Genomic DNA, 9,777 nt, shown 5'->3' with positions numbered 1-9,777 from the left:
CAGCTCTTATCTACTTTGCTAAGCTGCATGTCTCAAACGCCTGGCATAGTCCCTGCCACCTAGTAATTGCTCAACAAATATTAATGTGTGTTCCCACATGGTTCAAGTCCTCTGCTAGATTCTTTGGGCAGAGTGACAAACTGTCACAAAACCGTAGCTTTGAGAAATGGAATTCATTTGCATGGTGCAAAGAAAAACTGCACCTTTCAGCTTTGGAAGGAAAATCCCTCAAACAAAGCTGTTAATGGTTGGAGTTTGCAGGGGCCTCTCAGGCCTTTCCAACCCCATTCTTTTTCCTGCTGCCTTCTCTTTTGTGAGCGTTTCTTCCCCTTTCTGCTTGCAGTGAGTTCTGCTCTCCTGTAGGCTACAATGTGTCAGTTGTTATAAAATCCAGGAGGCGGAGTCTAGTGACGAGGGCGGTGGGGGAGAGCGGAGCCAGCTTTGCAGGGCGAGCAGTCCAGCCTTGGGTTCACCCGCTGCAGCCAGAAAACTTCCACCTCGTCCTCCTGGCTCTGATCCTCACTGTACATCAGACCAGAGTCGCTGAAGGGAAAGGAGGATGCGAGATGACCGGCCTTCTGGCAACCTGACCATCTCTTTAGCAGAGCCTTGGAAAGCCAGACGGGGGCTGACTGCGCGACCGAGGAGGCGCCCCTCGTGGATGTGTGTGTGAGTGGGTGAGCGAGTGTGTGTGCGTGTGTGAGGGAGGGTGTGTGTGTACACCGTGCGGATGTATGTCCAGATGAGTGTGCGAGTGTGTTTGTGTGCATGAGTGTGAGTGCTATTGGCTATTATTTTTTTGGAAGAAAAATCTTGAAAATCTGGGGCAGGTTGCTGTGCTCTTAGGGTGGTTCTTCTTTCGCGAGAGGAGCTGACCAGTGCGATCTATCAGAGCCATTTCTCAGCGAGTGAAGGGAAATTTCCCCCGGAAGGAAAAGGATTTTTTTGCCCCACTCTCCAGCCAAGTAAAAGAGAATTAGCCCCTAAACCTGTGAAATCGACCCGAGCGGTGTGATTCCTGGGTCTCGAGAGAGGACTCGGGGAGAAAAGGAGAAATAAATCAAACAGCTTGCCTGTTTCTTCAGCCACGTCGGAAGATGTCATCTCAAACTAAGTTCAAGAAAGACAAAGAGATCATTGCCGAATATGAAGCCCAAATAAAAGGTGAGGTGCCGCGTGGGGAGTGTTCCCTCCCCTCCCCTTTCCTCCTGCTCTGGCTTTTTAAATTCCTTTTCCTTCCCTGCCGTCATGAAATGTTGTTATGCATCAATAATCTTATTGTGAGGAGGAACCGTGGCAGCACAGGTCCAGACTGGTTTCAGCTGCAGCCAGCGCTGGGGCTGGGTGTATAGGCTATAGAATGGGCAGCATCACTGCATTGCAGGTGTGAGGAGGCGCCTCTGCCTGACTTTAGGAGTGTCGCCGATGCTCCATCATCTTGCTGTGACATGTCACTCTAAGGCCATTTTGCCTGTCACGGTCCCCACCAGCCCCAGATGGTAAAAGGTATTGATGTATATGTTTTACAGATCTGTGGTTCTTTTTTTTTTTTTTCCTTTTTTGGATTTTTGTTGTTTTGCCTCCACCTCTTTCTCTGGGTTGGAATCCACATGCATGTGACAGGGAGGCAGCCTCCTCCTGCTTCTTTGTCGGTGTCTCTCGCTTGGCCTGGGTTGCCATGGATTAACTGTTATGGGGCATATTGATCCAAACTAATGGAGGCATTTCGGCATAAAGAGGGGCCTCGGTGCAGAAATGAATTATCTCACGGTGTGCAGAATCCATCCTGGCCCGGGCACCAGCGTTTGGGGTCGTCAGCCTTCATTCAGAGCAAACAACTCAGTGCGCCGTTGGGGTTGGGAGGCGCCGCCTGGCTTCAGTGGTTCTTGGCGGAGCCTGCCAAGAGGATGAACTGACCTCTGTCTGCTTGCGCCAGCTCTGGTGCCATCGGGTACATGCTTCTTTCGGAGGCCGACTCCCGAAGTCCACACCAGTGAGCCGAAAGAGGAAAACAGACACAATCACGTAGATAAATGTAGGTAGAATTCTCATTCAGGCCAGACCCAGTCTTCTGCCATCCCCTCTAGTTCTAGGTTCAGCTTTGGCAGGGAAGACCTCAAAGCATCATGCACTCTGCTCACCCTTTCTTCCAGGATGTAACCTCAGGGAGCCTGAGCCCGTGACTTCCCGACCGTTTTCCTTCTGGTCATGGTCTCTCCTTGCTGCGAGTGACACAGGGCGTGTTGTGATCTTTCTCTCATAGGACAAGTAAAGACAGATACATCTTCAGTGGGATGCTGAGGCCTATCCTTGATGTTACGATGGACTATTAAATAAGTTGGTTATTTGGAGCTCCAAAGAGCTGAGGTTTCCACACCTGCTCGTAGATGCTGTTGCCACTGAAAACTTGATGACCCAGGAAGTCGGGTCGCCTCCTAGGAAAAGCAGGAGGCCGGCTTCCCACAGCTTTCCAACTCACATCAGACACTTGGGAAACTTTGGGAGGGCAGCAGCCATCGGAGAGAGCTTTGTGGGTTTTTGTTCTTTTCTTCTTCTTTTCCTTTCTTTTTTCAGTCTTTTGCCTTTTCCTTCTGGTCAGACCTGGCATGCTAATCACCTCAGTGTAGACCCCAGGGGAAATCTGAGCATGAAAAACCTTCTCTTCCCTCTATCTCCTCCTCTTAGGTTTCAGTTCAGTGTAGAAAACTGACTTTTGATGTTTCAGCCTTACTGAAAATTTAGGAACAAACCCTTTATTGATTGGAAATTTCAATTCACCCAACTACTCGATAGAAAGACCCAGTTTCAGTCCTTGAATATAAACCTTTTTAAGGAGTTTATGTTTTATAAGACTAATTTGTGTGCTTATTTTTTTCAAGCTGAGGTTCTCTCAAAAAGCACCATAATATAGACGGGGATGTTGAGCTTGGAACAGTTTGGGTTTTATAAGCATGGTTGTGGTAGTGCTTTATCTCAGTTTTGAAGGATTGCTACCACTGGGTCAGTGAACTCTAATTGAAGATCAGTTATCCATTTACTGCTCTGGCTGATTCTTTTGCTTTTCACCTTTCACCTTTATTTTGACAAGTAATTAGCAAGTGCAAGGTAATGAATTTCATCAGGCAATTTGGCCACATCTTCTTGTCTCTTCCAGACTCTAAATTTCTCTACATTCTTGTTAAAGGAGTTTAATTTTATTCCCAACTCACAAGATTTAGGCCAGGATATGACTGTACCTGAAACCCTCTGAAATCTCTTTTTTTTTTTTAGTCATCATTGTAATTATAGACGTGTGTGTACAGGCTTTACAGTTTCTATGACTTACTTTCAGACATCATTACTCTTGGTCCATACAGGAGTATTGTTATTATGAGCTCGATTTCACAGATGAGAAAACTGAGGCCGGGTAATGTTAAATGTCCAAGGTCACAAGGCTGGGAACACGAAGGCTGATTTTCTACCAGGCATAGTGGTCCAGATACGTTGTTTGCTGGAAGCTGCCCTTGAAGGCTTGATGTCAGTTGCAGATGGCAGTTTTGGGGTGGGGACTGGCTGCCTCTTGATCGAGCTCCATTGTTTACCTTCTTTCATCCCCTTGCCTTTGTTACTTGCCTCTGAAGAATGATTGCCCAGTCACCAAAAATAATGCCTGATGCCTGTTACCTTTCTCCCTGGCTATCAGTTGGCCAGTTTGATGCAAACACTCCACGTAATTACACAGATTTTGTACTATGTTAATTTTGTGAAGGGAACTTAATGATTTTTAAAAATTTTGCTGAGTTCTTTGTCGACTTATTCCCTTTTATCTCTTTTTGAATAATTTAGAGTTTAATGTTTTATCATGGTATTTTTTTTTCTATTGTAAAAAATTTTTAGATTCATGCCTTCTCTTGCTCCATCAGATACTTGAATCCCTTTGATTATATGCTCACACAGCATTTATATACCAAAGGATTGTACATCTTCAGTGAGGGGGGAACTCACTACTTCCCAAACCCATATATTCTGTATTTGGGCAGCTTTGACTGTTATGTCTTTTCTTATGCCAAATTAAATGTATCTCTTATCCACTTATAGTTTCTGCCATGTGGGACTTCATAGAACAAGACAGATACCTCCTCCCCATGACTGCCTACTGGATATTTGAATACTCTGAATATAGCCCCTGGACTTTAATTATATTCATTTCCTCATAAAAGATGGTTTGCTGCCGTTTATCATATTCACTCTTTTTTGGATCTGCTGCACACTGGATTGCAAACTCTGATACATTTGGGTGCTTCAGAAAGAATAATAAATGAGTGAAGCTGTAATCTGGCTAAATGAGATGATTTATGGCAGCTGCCTACCATCACAGTGAGGGTAATCTAAGAAGGGGTGGTGATGATTGTGGTGGACCAGAGAGCACATGTCTTGTCTAATAACTATCACCTCTTTCATGCTGCATGTAATGCTTCCATTAATACAGCCCAAGGATAAATTAGCCCTTTTCACTGCCCATCCTGTGCCCTGCACCATATATATTATGTCTGCTATACTTCTCCAATCTACTAGGCTAGGAACCTTGTCAGAGAGAAGAAAATGAAATGGATTTAACAGGACTTGTTCTTGGTGACCCTATGCTGGCTCCAAATAGAACAAAACTTCTTGTCTTAGTTACTGTCCTAGAATCTGTTCAACAGCCTTGCCTGAGAGTGACATCACACTCTCTAATCTGGAGCTGGCAAGGTATAACTTCTTCCCCCTCTGAAAATCAGAACAACATTTGCCAGTCTCCAGCTTTTTGGCACCGATCCTGTTCTCCACAATTCCCTCAGAGATCACTGCTAGTGCTTGGTGATCTTATTTACAGGCCTTCTCAGAATCCTGGGCTCTAATGCATCTTGCTTTCAGACATAGTATCTGTTCTGCATTTATTGAGAATTCACATTTCCATTCCAACCTATGGAAAACTGAAAGAGAAATGCAGTGACTGACTTCAATGTTTTATTATTTTTTTTTATTACAGATCTATAATCATTTTAGGCTATCTTAATATAAAATTTTAAAAACACTATGCTGGCTAAACAAACATGTCAGTAGGACAGTTTTAACCCATGGGCCACCTGTTTGCAAATTTTGGCCTACAAGTTAAAGCCCACAAAAGGCCTTGGTGACTGGGCCTCAGCCAGTTTTCTTTTCCTGTTTCATCTTCAGTCATTTTCTCTATAATAGGCCTACACTCTTGTAACACAGCAGACCTTTCTCTTTTCTTTGAATCCTCTATGCCCTTTCCTACCTCCATACCTTTCCCCATTTGAGTGTTTACTCTGCTTAAAATGCCCCCTTTCCTCTTCTTTTTTCCCCCCTCTGACCCCTGATCATCCTCCAATGCCTGGTCAAATGCTACCTTCTTCCATGAGTGGTTCCCTCATATCTGCCCTCTATTCTGAATGTTATTATCCTTTATTGCAAACTTTGTGTTTAGGCCCTTGGCCATGAACCCTTAAGGACAGTGATACTAATGGTCATCTTTGTTCTCCCAAACTGCTTGGACAGTGGCTGTCCAGTTACTATTTTATAATGTGTTCGTTTTATAATGTGTAGGTCAAAGTTTTTTTTTTGATTACCCATACCTTCTGTGATATTGAAAGTAAGTTTTTTTAGAGGGTGGGAGAAGAAATAATTTTCGTGTTTTTCTGATTTTCCTTGCTTGTCCTGGTCGGGAAGATGTTTATTAGTGCAGACCTGGTGTTGAAGCCAGTGGTCCTTGACAAGGTGGTGTCTGCCACAGTGGTGAAGCAATGTGTTCTGGGAAGCACTCCACCACACCAGTCGGGGAAGTGAATGGATCTGGGGGCCCTTATTGGCCATTTCTGGAGTTTTCACCATCAGAGTTTATATGTTAGGGATGATCTTCCCTTTCTAACAGCTCCTATTCATTCATTCATGCATTCAGTGACTGTTACAAGCCATATTTCAGGCTACACAACTTTATTTGCAGTAGGAGATAATTAATTTTTATTTAGCATCTATGTCTCAGAGGTCAAATATAGAGTATCTCATTTTGTGTTCCCTGTGAGATTTATAGGTTAAAAGCTGAAGTTCAGAGAAAAAAATAAATTGCATAGGATTTCACAGCAAATTGCAGCAGAGCTAGGGTTTAAATCAGAGTCTCCCTAACTTGTGTGGGAAAGCAAGATGCATGCCAGATAACATGGCTCTGTATCCAAGGCCTTTCTTCAGTGGGGACCTAGTCTGGGATGGGTCTTAATCTTTGACTTTCTAAAGTTCTTCTTTTTTTTCTCTTTTCTCCTTTTCTTTTCTTTCTCTTTTCTTTTCTCTCTCTTTTCTTTTCTTTCTCTTTTCTTATTTCTCTCCCCTCCCCCCACCTCCAGTTGTCTGTTCTCTGTGTCCATTTGCTGCGTGTTCTTTTTGTCCGCTTCTGTTGTTGTCAGTGGCATGGGAATCTGTGTTTCTTTTTGTTGTTGTTGTTGCATCATCTTGCTGCGTCAGCTCTCCATGTGTGCGGCACCACTCCTGGGCAGGCTGCACTTCCTTTCACGCTGGGCGGCTCTCCTTATGGGGCACACTCCTATCGCATGGGGCTTCCCTACGCGGGGGACACCCCTGCGTAGCAGGGCACTCCTTGCGTGCATCAGCACTGCGCATGGGCCAGCTCCACACGGGTCAAGGAGGCCTGGGGTTTGAACCACGGACCTCCCATGTGGTAGACGGACACCCTAACCACTGGGCCAAGTCCCCTTCCCCTAAAGTTCTTCTTATCCGCCCTCTGCTAGTCCCCAGTTGATGCCCAAACCCCTCACTGTATAATACAGTTTCTTGAAAATGCTGTCTTAACTGAGATTCATGGCCCTGGCTAGAGGACTGCCAGTTCCCTTTCCTGAACAACTGACTTAAGTTCAGACCCCATCACTGCCCTTATGGGGCAGGGCAACTCTGCACTCACTCTGTTGCCCTGGGTTCAGGTATCTCACAACTAGGGACATCCCTATGCCCAAAGCAAGTAAAATGATTCAATTTAGCCAATCCACTGAGGGGTCATGAAACCTACTAGCTCCACCTCACTTGCAATACTAAAGCTGCCTCCTAAAGCTCCAGTTTGCTGTTACTTAGTTCCCTGGAGCAGGCTGTTGAGTTGCCCCACACGGCAGCCTTCTCTCATTTAGAGCTGTAATAAAAACTTCTGCCTTTCATCTGTCTGAGCATTTTTGTGTTATGTCCTGCCATCCAGAGAACCTATAACCATACCTAATATCATGATAATAAAACACTACCACCCAGGGAATCATCTTTGGGGAAGTACTCAATGGAAATACCCCCTGAGTGACTGACAGTGGTTACCAGATCTACCTCTCAACAAGCCACTTGTCAACAACCTGAAAATACAGATTTTCAGAACCAGAAATTTTACATGACATCTGTTCCAACTCTTCCTTTTTTTTTTTTTTTAAAGACATGGAAACTGATGCTAAGAGAGAGGATCTGGTTTGTGAATTATTTCTAGGCTTTATCTCCATGAGGACATGAGCTGTGCTTGCTTAGTTCCTTGCTGCATCCTGTTGCCTGGCTTCTACCTGGTGATCCATAAACATTGATTGAGTTGACTTGCTCTGGTTAGTGGGAAAGCTGGGGTGGTGGCAGTTGTCTGAAGATGCAAAACCGAAATGGCTACCTTGGAAAGAAGGATGAGGCAAGAATTTGGCAAGTTAAAGATTGGAGGGGTCCGAAGGAGATGGGGTAGGCTGATTCTGGAAACTGAGCCTTTCCTGTATAGGTACCAGGAGGGACTCAGCTAACTTCTTAAAGTGCTGAGCTTGCCAACTTCTGGCCTGATACGGTCCCGGGAAGCTGTGCTCTGAGCTTATTTCTGTTGGAAATGATTCATTTTTGTTTGGCCAGAATTGCGGCTCTGACTGTATTCTGTTAAATCATTAGGCCAATTTATGAATGTAAAGAGGCTTTGGGTGAAAAAAATAGTTCTGTGGTCACATAGGTCTTGGAAATTCCAGGATAAACTGAGTTAAATATGTTTGCTTCCTGCAGAACCTCTGGGAACCTTGAATGTGTCAATGTGGCTCACTGAGTAGGGGCTACAGTTGTTTCCTCAAATGTATTTGATCTTGCAGGCCTTTTTTTCCTTGGAATATCTCACAAGACTGTTCCTTAGACTACATTTTAGGAAATGCCAGGCTGTACAATTTGTGGGTATATAGGTTCCTCCTCTTTTTGCCTTTTGCCCAGTTCTCTCATTTTTTGTTTTTCTGAGGGCAGCTTGAAGAGGGAAAGAGGTAAAACAAAAGCACATCTGGTTAAGAAAAGTGATATCAATGTGGTGCTCCGAGGTCACTTAGAAAATGTGGGTTTTGATATTTCCAATTACGGAGTGGTCAGCCATTGATTTAAATGGTAATTTGGAAACAGCTTACCCTGATCAATATGCATTGCGTGTGAGCGCAGGCCCTGCGTGTGTGATGGGGAATGGGGTTGTGTGTGCAGGGCAGTGGTCAGGGTGCCTTAAATGGACCTGGGTGTTACACCTGGACTGTACAGTCGATGCCAGATAATGCTGCAGATGACAGAGAGGACCATGATCCCTTGTGCATTACCATGAACAGATCTCAGCCACAAATGCAGGCGCACAAGGCAGATGTTTTTCTTTATTTTTGAGTAACTCAACTTCCATTTCACATCTCCATTCTACTGGGGTGACAGAAATAAATTTAAATCAACTTGGGGTATCTTTCCCTTTCCCTTTCCCTTCAGAGTTGTGTCCTTAGGTCCAGAGAGACTTAAGGAGCACCAAGCCTATTGTAGGGGACAGGTGCTAACAGTCTGCTTTGGCAGCTCCTGAGATATCTCCTTCCTATTTGCTCTTCAGTGACTGGCCCATGCCAGCGAGTACGTCTTTGTTCCCAACCCCAAGTCTCCTTCATGTGTCTAGCCTCCTCAGCTCCATCCATGTGATTTTCAGGCACCCAGGAGTCATCCTGTTGCTCACCCACCATACTGGACCTTGAGGGACTCTGATGTGTGTCCCAGTCCTGCCTTCCCACATCTAGCACTTTCTTCTCTTCCAGGGCCTCTCTAGGAACCTTGGTTCTTAGGGCTGCTGTAATAAGTTACCACAAACTGAGGGGCTGGACACCACAGAAATTGATTTTCTCCCAGTTCTGAAGGTGGAAGTCTGAAATCAAGGTGCTGGTAGGGTCGTGCCCACATGAAACCTGTAGGGGAGAATCCTTCCTTGACACTTGTAGCTTCTGGTGTTTGCTGGAAATCCTTGTCATTCCTTGATGTGTAGATGCATCACTCCCATCTCTGCCTCTGTCATCACATGGTCTTCTCCCTGATGTCTGCCTGTTTGTCTTCCTTTCTTATAAGGCTACTGGTCATATTAGATTAAGGGCCTGTCCTACTCATTTTAACCTAACTCATTCCATGGGAAATTACCCTATTTCCAAATAAGGTCCCGTTCTGAGGTCTTGTGGGTCAGGACTTCAAAACGAGGGCTTTACCTGGGAAAGTGACCCTGCTCTAATCTCTTAGATTGTGCAGATCTAAGGTTCCCTCACTACTCTATCTCCCTGGGCTTGTTTGGGGTATTTTCTTAAAGATCCATTATATCTACATAAATCTTGTTCTACTTGATTCTCCCCATTGCCCCAAGAAATGGTTACAGTATGTGTGTGGGGAGGGGGATGGGTTGGGTTGGGGTCCAGGGAGGCATGGGAGGGGTCAGGCTGTACCCTGGCTCTTTCTCATCAGACATTGGCT

The 9,777-nt window shown here is 44.9% G+C and overlaps 1 protein-coding gene across 4 annotated transcripts in view; it reads left to right on the top strand.

Annotated features, from left to right (window-relative positions):
• The first annotated feature begins 243 nt into the window (after window positions 1-243).
• Window positions 244-9,777, top strand: part of SRGAP3 (SLIT-ROBO Rho GTPase activating protein 3) — a 260,329-nt gene continuing 250,795 nt past the window's right edge. For all 4 annotated transcript variants that reach the window (XM_058288699.2, XM_058288697.2, XM_058288696.2 and 1 more), the window contains exon 1: window positions 244-1,164. In XM_058288699.2, coding sequence (XP_058144682.1) covers window positions 1,098-1,164 — 67 coding nt within the window. In that variant the 5' untranslated portion in view covers window positions 244-1,097. The remainder of the gene's footprint in view (window positions 1,165-9,777) is intronic.

Source organism: Dasypus novemcinctus, chromosome 26, assembly GCF_030445035.2.
Source record: "Dasypus novemcinctus isolate mDasNov1 chromosome 26, mDasNov1.1.hap2, whole genome shotgun sequence".
In the NCBI taxonomy this organism is placed as follows: Eukaryota; Metazoa; Chordata; class Mammalia; order Cingulata; family Dasypodidae; genus Dasypus; species Dasypus novemcinctus.
The sequence above is the reverse complement of the archived record's forward strand: the minus strand, read 5'-3'. Positions and strand labels throughout refer to the sequence as shown.